This window comes from Dendrobium catenatum, unplaced genomic scaffold (assembly GCF_001605985.2).
Source record: "Dendrobium catenatum unplaced genomic scaffold, ASM160598v2 fragScaff_scaffold_414, whole genome shotgun sequence".
Lineage (NCBI taxonomy): Eukaryota > Viridiplantae > Streptophyta > Magnoliopsida > Asparagales > Orchidaceae > Dendrobium > Dendrobium catenatum.
Genome location: NW_021318876.1, coordinates 2688058 through 2710416, shown reverse-complemented (window position 1 = coordinate 2710416; position 22359 = coordinate 2688058). Strand labels below are relative to the sequence as shown.

Genomic DNA, 22359 nt, shown 5'->3' with positions numbered 1-22359 from the left:
CTTGGTTTTTTTGTCTCCCTTCATATAAGCAGGACTTGGTAGACCACTAATAATCTCTTGATGACATCTCCAATGTCTCAAGGCTTATCCTACTTCGAGCATGAAAGTCTTTTTTTTTTTTTCGAGCATGAAAGTCTTGTTTTAAATTTTATGTTTGCGCATTGATCTAATTTTTCTCAAATTGTAATGAAGGCCATCCTTCATAATTTACAACTCACAATATTTGAATCATTTCAAGTAGGGTAGACCTCATTGTTTTTTTCATTCCTATGTTTTTCATGTTCTTATGAGATTCCTTTAGCTCACTTACTCATATATGTGTGTAATTTACATATAATATTAAAATAACAACTCTCTATACCACTATGGATGTTCCAGCGCACAACACTCTTTATGAAACCTCATATATATTTTTCCCCAAAGAAAACTATCAAATATAAGCTTTTGTTAGAAAGAGAGCTTTTTAGAGAGAATATTTATAGATTTTAGAAAGCTGGTTCTTTAGCCTAAGTATACGATAACTTCATAAATTTGCTATATTAGAAAATTCATGGATCTATTTGCTCGTATCTGCACATTAGCATCAACTCTCTATTTATAGATGTGGGTGAAATGTGGTTGTACATAGAGGGTTACATTACAAAAAATACAGGAAATTGTTGAATAAACTTAGTGTAGCCCGATGTTTAGTGGATGAGTTTGACTAATCATTGTTAACTAGATGGACATTTCAGGTGAGTTCCAAATGGAGAGCAAGTACCTCTTGATGAGTTCTTCTTGTAAGAACCACTAGTCGTTGCTTAGTACTCTGGTAAGAGTTGGTGACATATACAAGTAGTTAACCCTGATGAGTATGTGACTTCGTGAACCCTAGCTCTAAGCCGAATTTAGTAGAGTAAGATTTCTCTCATGAGCAACATAATGTCTAACTGAATAGAAACTTTGGATGAGCATTGCGTATGTCCATAACAACAAGTTGAGTTGCTTTTATGCTTCTATTATAATTTGATCATTCTGATCAAAATAAATATGAATCTAAATGCTAGAGATTGTTTAGTGACAATTATGCAACTTAAGAAATTTCTTTTGTTGATTAACATGTCATTATATATATATCTAATCAACTAATATAGCCTCATCATTTATTTACCAAGTTTAATTTTTTTGGTTATAACAATCAAAATTTCATTTAAAAATTTTATCATTATTAATGTTAAAATTTTATGTCATTACTATTATTTTTGTGATATTTTATTTTTAATTACTATTAGTTTTGGTTTGTAAGGCAAACAAAAAAAATATTATATATTAAATTGACTGCCAAATATAAAAATCGCATTATTATAATGAGATGAATGGGTCTATCTAATACTAACGAAAACAACAAGCTTCTTGCAAAATTTGTCATAATAATCCATCTAAGGTAATACCGTCTGCGTTTGCCTGGCGGAATACTATAAAATAAAGGCTGCACTTCAACCCTATACCGGATCTGCCCCTCCTTCCTAAGGCCAATAGTGTCGAGGTCCTGCAAAATATCCTCCGAGGTGCGAGAGAGGGCAGGCGTCGCCAGCCTCTCAATCATTTCCCAATATTGGAAACCTTCGCCTCCTCGTCCTCCTCCTCCTCTCCCCTTCTTCCCGTTCTATCCTAGATTCCCGCGAGACCCCAACAGAAGAGCAGATCTTCTTACTTAACGGAAGTCGCCTCAGTGGAGTAAACAGAGAAAGATAGTATCAAATTAATATCGGATCCCTGACTGGAGATATCTAGGGTTCGGCGCCAGGTTAGACCCTTGTCGGCATGCCGTGGCGCGTCGATTGAGGGCGGAATTTGGGGAGGATCGAGAGGAGGCAGTGATGTATAGGGACCGAGGATCGGGAGGAGGGATGAGCGCTGCCAAGGCCGAGATTGGCACCCTTGATCGGAAACGAATCAACGATGCGCTCGACAAGCACCTGGAGAAATCTTCGCCGTCGACATCCCGGGGGATTAACGGCAAAGAGAAGGAGCGGCTATCGGTGCCATCGACCTCAGCTGGAAAGCAGCATGATAACCCGGCCGGCCTCTCCAAAAACAAACGCTCCGATGGTGAGCTTTCTTGGTGTTTTTTTTTTTTTTAATAATTTTATTTCTGATGTTTTTTGGCCCTTCACCTTCCTCTTTTTGGGATACGGGCATGATGCTTTGAAAAGTTGAAGTTTTTATTATCATAGGCTGATTGGTAGTACTGTGTTGGTTCATCGCATCCACATTGAAGTGCTGTTGTTTTGCTTGCTCACATGCTCGTTCTTGTCCCCTTTAAATTTAACATCTTGCAGACGAATCTGATAGCGAGGAATCCGATGTTAGTGGTTCTGATGGAGATGACACTTCATGGATCGCATGGTTCTGTAGCTTGAAAGGCAACGAATTCTTCTGTGAAGTGGATGATGAATATATACAAGATGATTTCAATCTCTGTGGGTTAAGCAGCCAAGTCCCTTACTACGATTATGCCCTTGATCTGATTTTGGATGTTGAATCTTCTCATGGTGAGAATGCAAATTTTTTTTTTCAAAGTTATCTTTTTATTAACGGTGCGCTTTCTTTTAAGTTAATGGTTTTGCCTTCAAAATGTCAGATGAATATTGATTTGTCATAAATGTACGCAATATATGCATATATTGTTTCTTGCGCAGTTGCACCAAATGGCATATGGTATTTCTTGGAGTAATTGAATATTCTTTTAATTAAATTTCCATAAGACTTTGATTTTTTGGGGTAGGATGAGTAACATAGTTATTATCAAGGATTTACAGTTTTAAGTTTCAAAATAAAATTTGACAATGTATTCTAGTTCTTCTTTGTGGCATAAGGTTTAATCCTCCTCTTCTTTCTCTTTCTCCTATTCATTGGCCTTCTTAGTATTATTAGGGTTGGTTTTATGAATCCTCCATCTCCATTCATTCCTATTGAATGTTACATAATTTGTTAATTATATTTTATGCTTTTTTCCCCCCTCAACTTTTAGCCTTTTTACCTTTGGTCTGCTATCTTCTCTTCTTATTCCTTTCATATCAAGAAATATATGTTCATTAGCACATCTTTTATACTTTATTTTACATGCCCTCTAACCATTAATCTTTTTCCCACAACTTATAATATTAGGTTCCACTCTTTCCATCTCTTGATTAATTATTTCTCACTCAATTCTCCCAATCTTTCCACCCATCCATTTAAACATTCATATTTTTGCCACATTCAGATTGGTTATGAATGATTTATTTGTTTCCAAACACTTGGATCCCTTTAGCATAATTGGTCTAATTACAATTTATGAACTCACCTCTACTTTTCGTGGCACTTGTCCATCTTGACCATCCAACTTAAGCTTAGAAGTTATACCTTATATATTTCTCCATTCTTTACAATGAGCATATTATGAAAAATATCCAAATATTAATTGAGATATTATTAATGAGGCCTATTTGAGAGTCATATTTAGACAATACTGATTCAAAAACAAACTATATTGTAGGTGGAGTCAACACCATAATTCAGTTTATTAACCCACCCTATCATTAACTTAATCGGCTCAATGTCTATTGGATGAAATCCATAGTGTTGGTTCCACCATATTTGACCCAAAAAAAACTGTATTATTCTATAGACGTTTAAAATCATATAAAATTTAATTAGTTTGAATAATAGTTCATATGTATTCTGCACCTAAGACAACCCCTTAACCCTCTTTAACCACTTTCCATCTCCATTCCCAAATTCCTTACCTTATTAAAGTTTGTCCCTATTATATTATTTCTTAAGATATCTTTTATCATGCAATACTTATTTTTCCAAGCCTAATAATTCATGAGCATCTCATAATGACATTTGTCCTTCTTCACATATATAAGTGATATAATTGATGGGAAAAAGTGATATAATTGACGGGAAACAAATAATATTCCTTATATCTCTAAATCCTAAATCAATTTTATATTATATGTTAATGCAATAGTAATTTGGGTGAGATGCAATTTCAAGTTGTATTATCAGAGACCCTTCGGGCACTCGCCTAGATGCCCTAGTGAGGCGAGGTTGTAATTCCTCACAGTCCTCTTAGGAAAACAACATTACTAAGGAATCACTTACACCGTGGAGTAATGCGCTTGCCTCTTTAATGATTTTTTTATTCTTATTTAAAAGCATTCATAACCTTAATGTTTGAAAAGGAATCTATGTAAAAGTCAAGGTTTAAAATTGTACAATTGGGTATTGAGATATTTTTCATTCGTGATGCGAAGCATAAGCCTCAAGATATTTTGAAGTGTAAGCCTCAAAATTCAAAAATTGTTTAAAGTGAGAATAAAGACAAAAGTAATTTTTATATAATACCTAAATAATATATTAAGGACGACATATTAACTTTATATTGAATAATGAAGTAAGAAATTGACATACATATGAAATAAAAAATTGCACTAGACGTAAAGTGGTAAGTGATAAATTGCATGAAATAGAATTGAAATCTAGATATTGCAAGAGTAGAGCAACATAAAATATAGAAATTAGATAAAAGTATCATATAACATCAAGTTCAACTTAAATTTCTTCTTTCTAAGTTTCTCAGTTCCCTATTAATCCACATTTAATTCTTAAAGAAAGCTTGAGGCGTAAGCCTCGAGGTGAATTTCACTAGATTTTCACTGAGGGTGCCTTCTATTACATAATTTTAAACAATGGTAAAGTAACAAATGGTATAAAATTTTTTTTAGTACTCAAAATCCTCTTCTAGATATATATTAGGTCATCAAAAGTTGCTTGATATAGTTTGTGTGAAGTAAAATGAAGGTCCCATGCTTGATATAAGATTTAGTTGATCCATATTGTCTCATTAATAAGGATGATGGTAATGACTGGCTAATTTGAGAGATGAGCCTTAATATCTCAAACGTCGATGATAAATTGGTGTTTGATCATAAAGATTTGACAGGATTCTGAAATAGCATTAGGAGTTGAAGGAAAAAAGGATGCTCACTAGGAAACATGTTAAATCAAATATAGGTTCAAGAACTTCTAGTTCTACCACAATAGATTTTAATGATGAAGAGGATGAGACTAAGGAGATAAAAGAAGAGCTAGAGTGCTACAAATCCAGTGATGGAGAAAAGAATATGGTTGGCAAGATTTTCATTTTGATACTTGTAAAGAAATAAAACCCAGATATGTAACTTTTTCCTACTATAATAGAACTTGTTAAAATGATGACTATATATTGTATTCTCCAAAAGTATTCCTCATAATTAAAATATGTGAACTTTTAGCATCTTCATTCAGAAGAGTGCTTAGACGTTGGGCATTATGTAGACATATCTCCTTGAGGGTGCCTAGCGACTTTATTAACACTATTTTTTACTTGCAAATTTCTCTAGCAAGTAGTCCATCAAACAACACTTATTTTCTCGTAGAGATATATTTGTGAGCTTGTGAAAGGGTGGCCATACCTAGTGAAGTTATTTAAAATACAATTTCAAGAGGCACAATGATGTGTCCAAACTTCCCCTAAGATGTTCATAGTTTATTTAGATTTGAGGTCTAGACTTGTTACTTGTGTAAGCTCCCTCAATTAATTAGCCTTTCTGCATATAATAATAAACTCTCGATTAAGGAGGCCACTTAAGCTCAATTATTTAGTCTCAAATTTGGCTAAGTTAGGAAGTTATTTTAGGGATGAAGACAACCCCAATTAAGATGATATGGTTTTTACATCCTATGTTCATCAATTGGTCTGGCCTACGTATGTCAAAAGGTTTCGAGCTATAATGTCAGAGCTTGATTAATAATCATTCTCAGGTATTCTAAGTAGTTCGGAGTGGATATATGTGTCAAATGTGTGTTTGAGATTGAATTTGACTGCATTACTAAATATAGCATAAATAGAGATTATTGAATCCCAACTCATTAAAATGAGTTGTTGGTCTATTGTCCTTCAGAATTTCTAGAATACCAAGATTTTAATAGTGTATTATGGTCTCTAAATCCCATTGGGTGAACAACCTAACTCCCTTCCTTTATCCATCTATCAGCGAGCAATTTTTTTTCATTATGCACATGAAATTGGCTAGCAAGTACATGAGAATTGTAAAAATAAATACGCTATCCATTTTTTATGGCTTTATAAGTTGAAACTTTGCAAAAGCTTGGAACAAAAAAGATGTAAATATAATTTAATGGCAAATAAATTCCTTAGCTTTACCCATCTATCATTTATCAATATGATATAATGTGATTTGGTTGTCAATAAAAAGCTAAATGAGTAGTAGTACATCATTCAAAAACTTTAGTACTATAACATTTTAAATTATTAAAGAACCTTGATTGGAAATACTTGAATTCGCAAGTAACCCTAAGGTAATACTTGAGTTCGCAAGCAACCCTATCCCAAATTGGAGAAAAAACAGCAACAAACTGCTGTTTACAGCAGTTTACAGCCCCAAACAGTGAAAAACAGCAAGAAATTGAGTAGGAATCTGAAGAAAATCAAGCCAACCACTTGTATTCCACTAGTAGATGAAAGAAAACAATAACCATACAAGATTCTTCAATTCAAGAGGAAGAGAACTCTCCAAAATCTCTAGCCAAGAAGACCCAAGCCTCCAAGAAGATCCTCAAAATCAGCCCAAATTCAAGATGTAAAATTAAATCCCCACCTTTCCCCCTCTTTAACACCAATCCCCATACAAAATCCCTAAACAGCCCTTCTATTTAATTTTTCCCCTCTTCCATTCAAATTTTCCCTCCAACACTTGAATTAAACCCCATCATGGGCCCCAAGACTTTCCCCCCTCCAACACTTGAATTAAACCCCGCGTGGGGCCTGCCTAGAGTAAGTAAGGAGCCTAACATTACTCCCCTCCCAAAGACTCACCTTGTCCTCAAGTTGAAATGAAGGGAATTAATCTTTCATTCTTTCAAATGGCTCCCACGTAGTATCAAATTCGGGGAAGCCTCTCTATCTAATCAACACTTCTTTGTTGCCCTCTTTATCTGTTCTTACTTCTATAAGTTCCAGTGGTTCAAAGACTACTTTTAAATCCTCAGTCAGTGTAGAAGGTAATTCTGCACTAGCTGCATGCTCCCCTAGAGCTCTCCTCAACTGAGACACATGGAAAACTGGGTGTATAGTGGCTGATGCTGGTAACTTCAATCGGTACGCCACTGCCCCAATCATGTCCGAAACCCATCGGGGCCGAAGTATCGCGGCGCCAATTTCTTGTTTCTCCTTCTTGCCACTGTTCTTTTCCTGTAAGGGCATAGTTTTAGGAACACATTCTCTCCCACTTCAAACTGCATGTCCCTCCTATGTGAGTCCGCCTGCTTTTTCATGATTTGTTGTGCCCTTAGCAGATGTTTCTTCAACTCTTCCAGCACCTTGTCCCTTTCCTCCAAGTACTACTCGACTGAAGAAACTGGTGTGCTTCCCATTCCATAATGCACTAGGTGTGGAGGATCCCTCCATACATCACTTTGAAAGGAGTCATCTGAGAAGCAGAATGATATGATGTATTGCACCAATACTCGGCCCACGGTAACCACTTTGCCCACATTCGCGGTGTTTTAGAAGCAAAACACCTCAAATAGGTCTCCAAACTTCAGTTTACCACCTCTGTTTGCCCGTCGGTCTGAGGATGGTAGGCGGTACTCCTTTTAAGAGTTGTACCCTGCAACCTGAACAGCTCCCTCCAAAACTGGCTGAGGAACACTTTGTCACAATTACTCACAATGGATTCAGGGATCCCATGCAGTCTAACCGCCTCCCTGATAAATGATGTTGCTACTGACACTGCGGTGTAAGGATGTCGTAAGAGGATCAAATGTGCATACTTGCTAAGTCTGGCAACCACCACCATGATGATAGTGAATCCTTCTAATCGTGGTAGGCTATCAATGAAATCCATGGACACTTCCTCCCAAACTCGGTTTGGAAGTGCCAAGGGTTGTAGTAATCCTCCTGCAGCCATGGCCATGTATTTTTGTTTCCCTGGCACACTTCACACCTTGCCACCATCTCCTCAACATCTTTATGCATCTCCTTCCATTAAACTTAGATGCTAGCCTTTTATAGGTTTTATGCACGCCCGAGTGACCTCCAACCGCATTGCCGTGGAACTCCTGTAACAAGTGGGGAATGTGTATGGAGGTTCGTGGCATCACAAACCTCCCCTGATACAACAGCCTCTCCCCCTCCATATAGTAACCAGTTTGGCTACCCTTGTCTTTTGTCAAATCCTCCTTGATCTTTTGTAACTCTTCGTTCAACATGCTTTCTTCCTTGATGGCCCTCCAGTCGACCATCAAAGGTATAGACACAACCAACTCCTGGAGCTCCCCAACACATCGGGATAAGGCATCGGTCGCTTTGTTCTCCAACCCCGGTTTGTATTGGATCTCAAAATCGTAGCTTAATAGTTTGGACAACCATCTCTGATGCTCCTCAGACACCATCCGTTGCTCCAACAGGTACTTCAAGCTCCTCTGATCCGTTCGGACGATGAAATGTCTACCCAAAAGATAAGGGCGACACTTCTGAATAGCCAAGACAATGACCATTTACTCCCTCTCATAAATCGACTTCAATCTCGCCCTTATGGATAACACTTGACTGAAGTATGCTATAGGTATGTGGTTCTGCATCAACACTGCACCCAACCCATATCTTGATGCATCTGTCTCAACTACAAAGAACTGGCTGAAGTTCGGCAGAGCTAGAACTAGAATAGTAGTCATGGCTTTCTTCAATCTCTCAAAAGCTTGAGTTACAATCTCTCCCCAAGAAAAGTTGTCCTTCTTCAGCTGCTCGGTCAAAGGCCATGCAATTATGCCATACCCCTTAACGAACCTCCTGTAATAACCGGTCAATCCTAGTAAACCTCTCAACTCCCTTATGTTCCTAGGTAGAGGCCATTTCTGCATTGCCTCAATTTTGGTTTGATCGGCCACCACTCCTTGGGACACCACGTCCTAGGTACTCCATACTCAACTGAGCAAAGCTGCATTTCTTCAGGTTGGCTCTCAACTGATGCTCCTGAAGTATTCCCAAAGCCACATTTAGGTGTCCAAGATGCTCCTCCACTGTCTTGCTGTACACCAGAATGTCATCAAAGAATACTAGGACAAACTTTCTAAGGTACTGCTTGAATACCATGTTCATCAAAGACTGAAAAGTAGCAGGGGCAATAGTGAGGCCAAATGGCATTACCAGAAACTCATAATGCCCTTCATGTGTCCTGAATGTTGTCTTTGGAATGTCTGTCTCCCTCATTCTGATCTGATGGTACCCGGATTTCAAGTCTAACTTGGAAAACATCACGGCTCCATGTAACTCATCCAAGAGCTCATCAATCATCGGAATAGGGAATTTATCTGGCACTGTCCCCTTATTCAACGCTATGTAGTCCACACAAAATTGCCAACTCCCATCCTTCTTTTTGACCAAGAGGACGAGACTAGAGAAAGGACTCACGCTCGGTCTGATGATCCCTGCCTCCAGCATCTCTCGAATCAACCTTTCAATCTCATCTTTCTGTATATAAGGGTTACGGTAGGGTCTACACTGATCGATGTCTCTCCTTCCTTCAAAGTAATGGCATGCTCTAACTCTCTGGGTGGTGGTAGACCCTGAGGAGGTTGGAAAATCTTGCTGAATTGTTGTATGAACAGTTGTACTGAAGAAGAAATGTTTCCCTCTTCTTCCAGTCTAACCCTCTCCAGGCGCTGCAACTCCACCAAGTATCCTCCGCCCACTTCCTCTATGGTTCTGATCAAAAGACTTTGAGGGATACCCCAGTCTTAGTTATCCCTGCATCACCCTGAATAACCACCTTCTTTCCCTTATCCATCAGCTGCATCCTCAATGTCCCCCAATTCACCTTGGTATCTCCCAAGGACTGTAGCCATTTCATCCCCAAGATGACATCAGTGCTTCCAAGTTCCAAGGGAAGAAAGTCTTTCCTCACCTTGATCCCCTGAATCTTCAGCACCACTCCCTTCTAAACTCCTCTACTCATCTCTACCTTTCCTGTGCCCATCATCACCCCATCGACTAATTCCATCCCAAGCCGATCAACAATCTGGGTGGAAATGAAATTGTGGGTTGCCCCACTATCTATCAATATCACTACCTCTCTATCCGCTATCTCTTCCTTCACTTTCATAGTGTGACTAGGAGTGAATCCCACTACAGAGTTCAGGGATACTTCTGCCAAATCAAGGTGCAACTTTTCCTTCTCCTCCAATTCTAGCCCGCTCCCACTTCCCTCTTCAACTTCCTCGTCATCACAGATGGTGAGAACCTGAAAAGTTCGGTCCTTGCACCTATGCTCTGGCATGTACTTCTCATCACACCTGAAACACAACCCCTTTGCCAGCTTCTCTTGTACCTCCTTCTCAGTTAGTTTCTTGAAAATTTCCCCTCCTCCGGATCTCTCCTTCGGCACCTCCTTCATGCTCCTTGGCGCTGGTCCCTTGGGAGGTAAAAAGGTGGTGGTCATCCTATATGACCCCCCTGAGTTACTTCCCCTAGCCACTCTCTCCATCCTCCTCTGTTCTTCCGCCAGCTGTGCTAACTCCATGGCTTTCCCCAGGTTCCTTGGCTCCAAGACTCTGACTGCTGTCCGTATCTCCGATTTGAGCCCTTTCATAAAATTTTCCTCCAGTGCCGTCTCTGAGATATGATCCAATCTGCTGGCCAAATACTCAAATCTGTCGCGGTAGTCGGCTACGGTCCCCTCCTGAGTCAAGACAAAGAATTGCTCATAGAAGTCTCCTCCCCTCTCGGTTCGGAAGCGTTCTCGTAAACATTCTTTGAACTCCCTCCAATTTCGGATGGGCTCCCTCCTTTCACGCCATTGATATCATGCAAGTGCCTTTCCTTCCAAATATAATCCTGCCGTAGTCAGCATATGCTCCTCCGTCAACCCATTGGCGGCGAAGTATCGTTCCACTTTGTAGATCCAGCCATGGCCGTCCTCGCCCTTAAAGACGAGCATCTTCAATTTTCTCACCCTTGGATCACCACCGTTCCCCCGGAATTCTCCATAACCTCCCATTCCCCGAGACGGTGGTGCTCCCCAATTTTCATTGTCTTCTCTTATGCGATTATGCCCAAAACCTTCATCGTACTCCCCTCTCCGTCCTCCAAAATCAGCACCCCGACGATAGACTTCTTCCCTTCTTCCAACACAATTGGCGCCCCTCCTTTCATATCTCATGCTCATCTCCTCCCTAGACAGTGGTTCTAGCGGAGGCATGCCATCCTCTCCCTCGAGAACCTCCACTTCCGGATATTCCCTCCCCCTGAATGGGTTCGAAATACCTCCCCTTCACTGGATGCCGGTGGTTTCCTTCAATTCCGATGTTGCCGGTTTTTGTTTTTCTTCAAGTATCTTCTTCATCAAATCTTCCAAGGCGGCGAACCTTCCATCTATCTTTTCATGAACGGCCACAAATTGACTTTGAAAATCTTAAATTTTCTCCTCAAAATCTGTCTTCAATTTACCTATTTCTCCCTCCAAGACTTCAACTTTCCGTCCGGCCATAATTCCTCCGATGCGGCACCAAAGAAATTCCTTTGTGTGAGCAAAAAAAAAACTGCTGAAATTACAGATTCTCAGCCTCCGATGGTCCCAAGACAGCGCTCTGATACCAATTTGATAGGAAATACTTGAGTTCGCAAGTAACCCTAAGGTAATACTTGAGTTCGCAAGCAACCCTATCCCAAATTGGAGAGAAAACAGCAACAAACTGCTGTTTACAGCAGTTTAACTGCCCCAAACAGTGAAAAACAGCAAGAAATTGAGTAGGAATCTGAAGAAAATCAAGCCAACCACATGTATTCCACTAGTAGATGAAAGAAAACAATAACCATACAAGATTCTTCAATTCAAAAGGAAGAGAACTCTCCAAAATCTCTAGCCAAGAAGACTAGAGCCCAAGCCTCCAAGAAGATCCCCAAAATCAGCTTAAATTCAAGATGAAAAACTAAATCCCCACCTTTCCCCCTCTTTAACACTAATCCCCATACAAAATCCCTAAACAGTCCTATTCAATTTTCCCCCCTTCCATTCAAAATTTTCCTCCAACACTTGAATTAAACCCCATCATGGGCCCCAAGACTTTCCCCCCTCCAACACTTGAATTAAACCACACGTTGGGCCCGCCTAGAGTAAGTAAGGAGCCTAATAAACCCCCATGGGAAGAATTGCATATCTAGTTCAATACTATCAGGTATCTTCTTATACTAGAGGCAATATGTGATTACATAGTTGAACCAAGAGGGACATTGATGAAATGCATTGAGAAATCTTTAAAGTTTTGCATGAAAATGAATTAATGAAGGTCAGCTTGTTTTGTGATATCATCTGAACAGTTGTATCTATATGTTATCGAAACACGAGTAAATCTTATTAACTCGATTATAAATTAAAAACAAAAAACAAAAATTTATGTAGTTTTAAGCGTTAAAATATATAAGTTGCATCAATTTTTGACATGCACTAAAGAACTTGTTCATAATAAATTTTTTCTTTTAGAAACAATTGGAAACTTTGATTTGATGCGTTCTAGAATGATACTTAATAACACAACAAGATCTTATGGGTTGCCCCTTCATTAATCAAGTAAAAAAATGGAATAATAATAAGATTCTCGGAAAAATTTCCTCATGATTTCTTAGAGCACGGAGATTACAAAATCAAGAAATCAATGTAGAATGAGATGTATCTACTTGATTTGTAGCCATGGATCATAAAAGTGAAGGATCATAAGCTCATTAAGGAGGTGATTTACCATTGAGCATGGACTTTGGTTGTTGCCAAGCTTTGGGAAAGGCAATCAAGAACATCTTGGTTGCAATAGGGGTGTTTAAATAATCCTTGTTATAGGAGGGGTGATGTGCACTGGTTGGCTAAGAGGGATCGTGGCCAACATGCTGAGAGAATCAATTTCAATTGTGCTTCCTCAATTATTAAATGAAAGATTATGGGAGACATTACATGATGGAGAGCATTCTGTAAAGAGCAGTGTTTTAAAAATTGGATCAGACAGGTCGGTCCGATCGGTTCAATAGTGAACTTGTCTTAAGGCCTGTCCGGTTCATCATGAAAATCGTTTATGCATCAAACCAAGCTGAATCGACCAGAGCTGCAAGTTCAACCAGTGAACCAGTCCCGGTTCCATTGAACAACCCAATTCAAATTTTGAATTATTTAAATAGTTAACTATATTAATTTAATACATTAATAATAAAATATTAAGTAATATTTGTAATTTAACAAATTAATTTATATTTAAAATATTTAATTTTTTAATAAAAAATATTTTACTAAGTATTTCATATGACTCCATCACTCCATGTGAGTTCTTACCTCATCCAAACTCAAAAAGCAATTTAAACATTACCTGGAGGAAGTTTCCAAGTGATGTGAGACTAAATAAGTAAAATTTTTTATTTTTTAAGTTTATAACTTACACTATATTTTTAAATAGATTTTTAAATAAATTTTTTATGATGTAAATTGCATTTATTTTTAAATAATAATGTTAAATAAAGTATATATTTCATTTATTATTTATGTATTATAAAAATTAATTAATTATTTATTTATTAATAATAAATGATCCAACATATATATATATGGTGGGTGGGGGGTGGAGATTACCCTTAATTATTATTGCGATAGAAATCTGTGAAATAGAACCCCAAAGATAAGGAACTATTGCATGTCTCTTCGATTGTCCATGAATTTAGGACTTGTTAAATAGAACGCCTTAGAATTCCCACATACAAACAATAAGGTAATATATAACACCAATTTCATGCCGGTCCATTAGTAGTATCTTAGTAATAGGAATCACTAAACAACAACCCTATAAGACACAATAAGACCATAGAAATAGGAAAGAATTGAACAACAGTCCATTAAGCCCCAAATATCCATAATAAAACATAAATTCCACCAACCAAACAACATTATTCCCTCATAACCTAAATTCCAAAACTGAAACTCCAACACCCAACAACAAAATAGCCATGAAAATAAGAAACCATACAATCTTCATCCATCTATGTTAAATGCCTATTCGTTGTAGGTATATGTATGAATATGGAAATTTAAGTGCAACTCTAATTGACTCGCAGTTAAAATTCAAATGTAAAGAGGAATGCTAATTTGTCCAAATTTGAACTTGCAAAATGAGAGAATGATGGCAATATTGTAAATTTATTGACTTGGAGTGCCAATTTACTTTCTTTACCCAATTTGGACAGTTTCCCATTGTGATTCAGCATCTGAATTGCTTCTCAAATACAAGAGGTTGATGCAGTGTGAGCAACTGAGCATTTTGCATTTTCCCTAATAAGCGTTGAGCTTAAGCTCCACATCACAACCCCCACTGGCACCTTTTCGCTATCGCTATTGTTATGTTCTTTTTGGTTTTTTCACCATTGTTGATCACCATCCTTGCCATCCTATCTTGCTATTTTTATCTTCCTGCTGACATGCTGTTCCTCCTCCATCATTGTCATTGCCACTTCTTGGCACTCCATCCAAGCTGCTTCTGCTTTTATATATCCCACTCCATCCAAGTTGCAGGTTGGTGTGTATGCTACTCCATCCAGGTTGCTGCTATCATTCTCTAGTTTCCTCTATTTCAGGTAGTTTAGTAGCGCATTCTTATCCTTATCCCATTAGTCCCGCTACGACTTGCACATTTTGCTCCTTTTCCCCGTGGTTCATTTCCTTTTTCCTTTTTGTTCCTTGCCCTCCATGCTTCCGCCATTATTGTTAAACTTCTTTAGCGTTGCTTCCACAAAACAAACTTAATCTTCCCATCCAATATCCAAACATTATTGATAACTAGTCTTTCCTTTCTTTTGGATCATTGTTTCTTCTATTGTGCATTGCATCTTCTAACCCAAATTTCAACTTTGGGTGATCAAGATTTAGGATTGAATCCTGGTTTGCCCCAATTCATTCAAGATAACAATCCAACCTAAATAAGATCTGGATTGCAGTTAGATTTGTGTAGACCTGGTCTGAATCTCCAATTGATAAGACAATCAAGAAGAATGGAGTTAAAAAATGAATATTTACTCATTATTGTGATTAATGGAGCGATGTTAGTAAAACACAAACTTAGATGGTAGCTATTAGTTTCTGGAGCTTTCATGAAGCTTTTGAGGGCATATTTAGGAAGTTAAAGCCACCTCCTTTCAAATAGTCACAAGCCTTTTATTCTTGTTAGTGGAAATCATTTAGTAACTTTTGATTATTTTCTGGTGGACCAATTCTTCATAAGTTCTCTCAGCAACCTAGTTATTTGAACCATGTTTTGTTGTGAAAATATTCTTCTCTTTTATTTCTGTTGTATTCGAATCTTCCTATACAACTGCATAAGTTGAGGTGCGGCATTATAGTTTTAGTTATGTTATCTTGAGGTGCATGAATTTGCAATGTCTTTATTGTTGGCTCTTGGCTAGGAAGGATCTAAGCCTATGAATTTGGGCCTCATCATGACTGAAAAAGCTAGTTGCCAAAAATTGCATCCACTGATTCTACATTTTTCTTATTCATATATCTACCTAGCAAGGTTGTGAAAGTCAGACCGCACAACGAACAAATAGGAGAGGTTCACTGTTCGATTGTTCCACCGGGGTCGAACCAGATCACTAATAAATACTAAAATTATGCAAATATAATATGGATTAGGTAATAATTAAAATTTTAATAAAGAATACATAACTACTTTGATTAAAAACTCAACATAAAGCTTATTAAGAAGCTTGATTGACCATTAGTATGAATATAAATATATTTATATTACAAATATAATTATATGCATATTAAATATGTTTTAAAATTAAAAAAGTTTCATAATATAAATATAGTTTTTAATAAAATAATAATATATTATATAAATTTTATAATATAAAAACACTAATGTGCCTAATTTTTATAAATTATAATTCTCATACCAAATTTGCAACCCAAATAATATCATAGTTTAGCTCATATAGAATTCTGACTTATTTTTAGTCTTGCTTTATAGTAGAATTTTTAATAGTTTTCTTTATATAGTATAAAGCACAAACCACAAGAAACAAATAAAGGTGCATGATGTGGCAAGCTAGGAATTATATACTCTGGTTAAATTTATTTACAAATGCATATGTCTTTAAATATATATTTAAAATTTAAAAATATGTAATTATATAAAAATTAATATTAAAAATTTTATTTAAATAAAAAATAATATTATTGAACCGGCAATCCAGAACCGGTTTCATTAAGTTGTCAAAGCTCAAATATTCTTAGAGGTGAATGGAGATGGTGATTGTTCCTTTTTTTAAAACTAACCCACCTTGTAAAAAATATTTTGAACTAAATGTTGCATAGACTGTTTTTCTACGATAAATTAAAATTTTAATCTATGTAAAAAAATTTACAAAAAGGAAAAACTATAACCTAAAATCCTAGATATAAGAAAAAAAAAGCTCACGATAGATTATTCATAGACAGAGAAATCCTCTCATGGTCTTTTTTTCTACAAAAAATAAGAAGAAATTAACATCACAAATTTTTTTCACATTAAAGAAAATTGGATATCATGATAACAATGATATATCATAATAGTGCATTATTATTTATCGCCAACACTATAGAATTTAAAAAATGGACTAGGAAATATGCTAGAAGAAAGTTTAATAAGTAGAATCAACATGTGTTGTGAGAAAATATGCTAGAAGGAAGTTTAATAAGTAGAATTGCCATATGCTACCCTCTATGAGAGAAAGATCTGGACAAATGAAGAAAAAATTGCATAAAAAAAGCAAATGAAGTCTTAATTTATGTAATAAAATCATGACAATTGAATATGGATAGATATACCCTGCTCCTCATGGTGTTTCACGATCACTATTTGATGTAAGCACACTAGTTAGAAAAGCCAAAACAAGGAGAACAATGTGCAGAACTTAACCAGACTCGATTCAAATAGTAGCAATCATCTATAACATCCAAAATCCGACGAAAAATTCTAGAAGAAAATCAAAGAAACAAAGAAAATAAAAAAAATGCTATCCTCAGACAACCGTCAGAGCGGGTTCCTCCATGCATTGAAATGTAGGTTAAAGTAAGATAAGTGCTTAGGGCTAGCAAACCGATGGTCCACCACAGCAAGATCGTCCAACCGTCCAATTTAAACTCCTCCAGCAAATGCTCCCAAATCAGCCAGCAAACATCACCAAAGCTCAAGAAGAAGGATACAAATGGAGTGGAACTTGCGGAGAGACGAAAGATGTAAGAAGCCAAGACGAAAGAGGAGAAGCTCGCAAGCTTTCCTAGAGGAGAAGGAGAATGGAACAAGCTCGCAAGCTTTCCCAAGAAGAACCCGCAGGTTTATAGCAAATTTGCTCTCAATATTCAACTCCCATTCCCTCTCAAATCATCTCATATTTATAGGCAAGAGAGGAGAAACCAAACAGCCCAAAAAACCTTCATATTCTTAATTTAATGAGGGAAATGAAAAGACAACAGCCACCTTATAATATTCACCAATTCTACACAGGAAACAAAGCACCAAAGCTACGGAAAAGCCCCACAACAGCTACGGGAAAACAGCCCAGGCGGAACCCGAAGAGGCAGCCGCAAGAACCAGGCACGGGAAAACCACCCAGCACAGAAAACTAATAGCCAGCCACAGAAACCCACAGGACAAAGGCACGGAAACAGCCAGCCAGCATAGGAACCCAAGGGACAAGCTCATATTTTTAAGAAGAAAAGGGGAGGAGAAGAGACTAGACCACTCCACAATGAATCCAACTTATGAGCTTACCTTAGAAGATTAATGAGCTAGCAACTTAGTAATTAAAGCTCAACACCAATGAACCACCTCCTTCCAATCATCATCATAAGCCCAAAACCGTGGACCATAAGCCAACCCGTGAACCAGCAGCAGCCAAGGACCAATCAAGCTAGCAAACCAAAGGTCTACCAAGCCCCAAGCACAACCTACCATGATCATTGGATAGCTAAAAAAGAAAAAAAAAACATAAAATAAAAGTACATAATATTTGATAGCATCACTATTGGAAATGAACGGGGAAGTGGTGGAACGTGCGGAACCACATATTGAATTACTCCAGTGCGGCACGAAGGCGCTAATACTGAGTAAGCTCCTATGCCGCTAACTATGCCCTGCTTTGTCCGTACCGGCATGGTGGAGGTTCCGTAGCGTGTCATGAGCACCAGGCAAAGGGCGTCATCTAAGAAGCCTGAGATGAAGAAGTTTGTTTCCTTGACGGGTCGTGGTCTGCCTCGACTCTTACCTCATTAAGAATTTTCTAGAATAAGGAGGTCAGAGCCTAAGATTGTCAAATTGGTGTTGAGCATCTGCTTATTATCCAAGCTTATTAAGGTGTGGCCAAAGGTGCGAAGCAAATGACTCCGAAAACTTTTGCATATCATATAACAAGCAAAAGCAGTTTTAGAAAAAATCATTTTAGCAATATGCTTGAGATTACTAAGTTTTTGTCAGAGGAGATTGCACTAATCAGGGAACTATCAAGTCTATCCAAGGTGCTTATATCTGAAATTGAGTTCCTCAAACAAGCATAAAGCTCCCAAGTTGTGCTGCACATTTCTAGGTTGCTTTTGACATTAAGGTGCTAATGTCTCAATTAACAGACCTAAATCTCCAGTATTTAGAAGCTATCAATGAAACTTGAAAGAAACGGAAGATTGGGCCCTGATTGAAGAAACATGCTGAGATATGGATTCTCGATACTGGTGTTAGCAATGGAGGAGAACATGATTATAAAGAGAGAGAAAATTGATCAAAATCCCTTCTCCTAATGCTGGGCATGAATGTGGTTTTTGAATGTTAGCAAGAAGAATAATCCTAAAATAGATTTCTGGATTTAAAACATGTGCCTTAGGCAGTTCGATGAATTCAAGGCGGTCAGTTGGCATCCTTTGGCACACTCCAACAGTTCTTTGTGGCAACAGGAAACGTAATAAAAGAAATCTAGAGAAATAAAGCCCAAAGATTATTCTTTGACGTCTTAGCTTGGTTTCTGAGGAAATATTGGAAACCATTCCTACCAACAACTCATAAGTAGAGTCATTTTAGCCTTTTCCACCGAAAAGGAGTAACAAATTTTCAGGATTTGTGATTTGCCTATTTAAAAATTGTAGTTTTGTTGTCCAGTAGATCATAAGGAAGTACCTTCTCATTCTGTTCAGTGTGTGTATTTTTTCTTTCTGGCTAGAGAGTTGCGAAATATTAGTGCTACCTCTAAAAGTTTGTTCTATCAGGTTTGCCACAGTGCTTGTTTTGTTCATTTTGTTGGTTCATTTAAAAGATTTTGAATGTTTAGTTTGAGCTTAATATATTTCAGGTGTGAACATTATGTTACCATCCTCTGTCTTGTTTATTTACACCAGAATAACTCAAATTATTTTGCCATTTTTAAATTGAAAGGATTTTTTTTTTCCCTTCATTCAACTTGGTATGTGGTGTTAATACTTTGAACTCGTAAAATTGCATTTCCATGTTCAGATTCCTTAGCTTATAAAGTACATCTAAACCTAGAAGGTGAATGAATTTTCGTTTCAAGCTTTTGCTTTATGACTCTTTCTAATAATCTTTTCCGTATGTTGTTTTTCCCCTGATTTGTTATAGTTGTAATGTTCATTTGGATTCATTTTTTGCAGCTTATTTACATGCTTTTTATTTATAGTTTCGTTTGGGGCAATTTTCTTACTGCTTTCTAAAACAATTTTCTAGTACAAAAATTTCTTGAAACTAATGAAAAAACAGTGGTTTCAAAGCTGTCTCAAACGAAACCTTAATTACTTGATTGCATTCTGCTAGAAGACCTCTGGTGCAATACTGGAGGAGATTTTTTTTTACTCGCATCTATTGATCTATAGTGTATGTCTTGATGTGTTATTGTAATCATAAATATCAGTTGTAGCTTTGGCTTTTGGGTTTCATGTACCAGAATTATTGAGATTGGGTGGAACTTGTAGATTTTGATTTATACTTGCGCAAATTTTTATGGTTACTGTTCGGTTTCTGCTCCATTTTTAGTGCAAAAGTATGCCATATTTATGCACCACTTTAGTGTATGTTATGAACTGGTGACCTAGGTTTTTCGAAATTTGTAGCCATATCATAACTTTAAGGAGATTTGGTTCTCAAATGGGTTGAACTATTAACAGTCGACTTTCAATGCTTTAAAAAGTCAGTTCTCTTCGTAATTCTAAAAATGTCAAAACCCTAAACAATGATAGTTCTGTTGTGTGCAATTTTTGTAGGTGATATGTTCACTGAGGAACAAAATGAGTTAGTTGAGTCTGCAGCAGAGATGCTGTATGGCCTGATCCATGCTCGCTACATTTTGACTGGTAAAGGAATGGCTGCAATGGTGAGATATCTTATTCCTCGAGCTTTTCGGTCATCCGTACCAGCAGATATACTATACTTATTCTCCAAAATTTACATATGCAGTTAGAGAAGTACAAGAACTATGATTTTGGAAGATGCCCTAGGGTTTATTGCTGTGGTCAACCCTGCCTTCCGGTTGGTCAATCAGACATCTCTCGATCCAGTACTGTGAAAATATTTTGTCCCAAGTGTGAAGATGTTTATTACCCAAGAATCAAGAACCAAGGCAGTATCCTTTCTTCTTTAAAGCTTTGTGTCTTCTTTGATTAATAAAATATATGCATCTCTGTTGTTTTTTTTTATTATTGTTATGATTTGTCTTAATTGATATCTAAGGCAATGTTTTACATTGATTTTATTTTAATTGATTATGCATTTTAAGATGACATAACTAATTTATAGGCTTTTAGTAAAGTTTAGTGAACTGATGCATGAAATTTTTTTTTTGATGTTATTAATTAGTTTTAATCTGAATATAATTGATATTATTTGTTAACTACTAATCTTGTTTATTTTGTCTTTTAATAAATTCATGTTGCTTCATAGCTTTCTGAATCAAGCAACGTTTATCTATCCAAACTGTTCAAAAAGCAAAATTAGGTTTCGTTTGGGACAGCTTTTTTATTGCTTCTTAAAGTTGCTTTCTAGTATAAAAATTTTAATTTTAAAATTAAAAAGCTGGTTTAAGAAACAATAAGAAAGTCATCCCAAATGAAATCTTAACCTCAATTTTACCAAACCATCATCCAACTTGACAATACGACACAACACGATAGAAAATAACACAGCATTAGACATATTATGAAATGGGTCTAAGTTTTAGCATGTATTTCTGGCCAGATTAGAAATAACAAATTAAATAATGATTGTTAGAGTGACATATATTCAAGATATGATAATTTAAAATAGATTTAGGTGGTAGGAAAATGCTTTTAAATATCGAACGGATAATTATTGCTGAGGGATTTGAAGATGAAAAGACAGATCTAGAAAAGTTTGAAATGAACTGTGAAGAATAGATTTAAAACAGCTAGTAGCTAGAGCAATTGGTAAATGAGGATTTAAAAACTTGATCATAAATAGTTGGGATAATACTAATTTTGATTTACCAAAACAACCTTGCTAATCCCTTTTTAAGTAATCAAGATATGAGCTTTGAACAAATAAAGCAGGTTTTTTACCGAGATTATGGATGCTTTTAGAGCTTATTTCCTCTTTTCACTTTCTGCATAACAGAAGAAGAATTAACGAATTTTTTCTGCTTGGTGCAAAAAGATGTTGTTGTTGGTGCAAAAAGATAAAATGTGATGCTTACCTTTCTGACAAAACAACTTTTGTGTGTTTTGATGGAATCTTATTCTCTCCATCAGTTTGGTTTTCATCGTCCCTCTCTCTGTTTTTCCCGTCTTATTCGTTGGGTATAATTTACTTATATTTTCTCTCATTGCTGGTCTTTGTGTTGAGAAAAGTTCTTGACTGTTTGTAGACATTGATGGAGCTTATTTCGGGACAACATTTCCTCACCTGTTCTTAATGACGTACCCTCACCTGAAGCCCCAGAAGGCCTCCCAGCGATACATTCCCAGAGTTTTTGGCTTCAAAATTCACAAGCCCTGATTGAGGGCTATGGAAGCAAGATAAGTGCTCTACAGAATGGGAAAGCCTCTTTTTAACCCTCATTCAAGTGTTTAGTTATGAGCTTACGAATTCATAATCATGTTATTGTTTATTTTTCAGTAGCTGTAGACAAGGAGCGTGTGTAAAACCTGCTATGGTTGATTATTAATTTGCTTGTGTCAAATCTTTAGTTTTGTTTTACTGTTTTAGCTTTTTATGATCTTGCGGATGCAGAATCACAATGTGTCACAT

At 36.8% G+C, this 22359-nt stretch overlaps 1 protein-coding gene across 2 annotated transcripts; it reads left to right on the top strand.

The window, feature by feature from the left end:
* The first annotated feature begins 1478 nt into the window (after positions 1 to 1478).
* On the top strand, positions 1479 to 22306 carry LOC110105241 (putative casein kinase II subunit beta-4). 2 transcript variants are annotated; one of them, XM_020834641.2, is made up of 5 exons: positions 1479 to 2091; positions 2322 to 2534; positions 20361 to 20470; positions 20554 to 20716; positions 21977 to 22306. In XM_020834641.2, exons 1-5 carry the CDS (start codon positions 1860 to 1862, stop codon positions 22105 to 22107), a joined length of 849 nt encoding a protein of 282 aa, XP_020690300.1. In that variant the 5' UTR covers positions 1479 to 1859; the 3' UTR covers positions 22108 to 22306. The 2 variants fall into 2 exon arrangements, with proteins under 2 accessions (XP_020690300.1, XP_020690299.1); XM_020834640.2 differs by having other exon boundaries at positions 20554 to 20719.
* Positions 22307 to 22359: the final 53 nt, after the last annotated feature.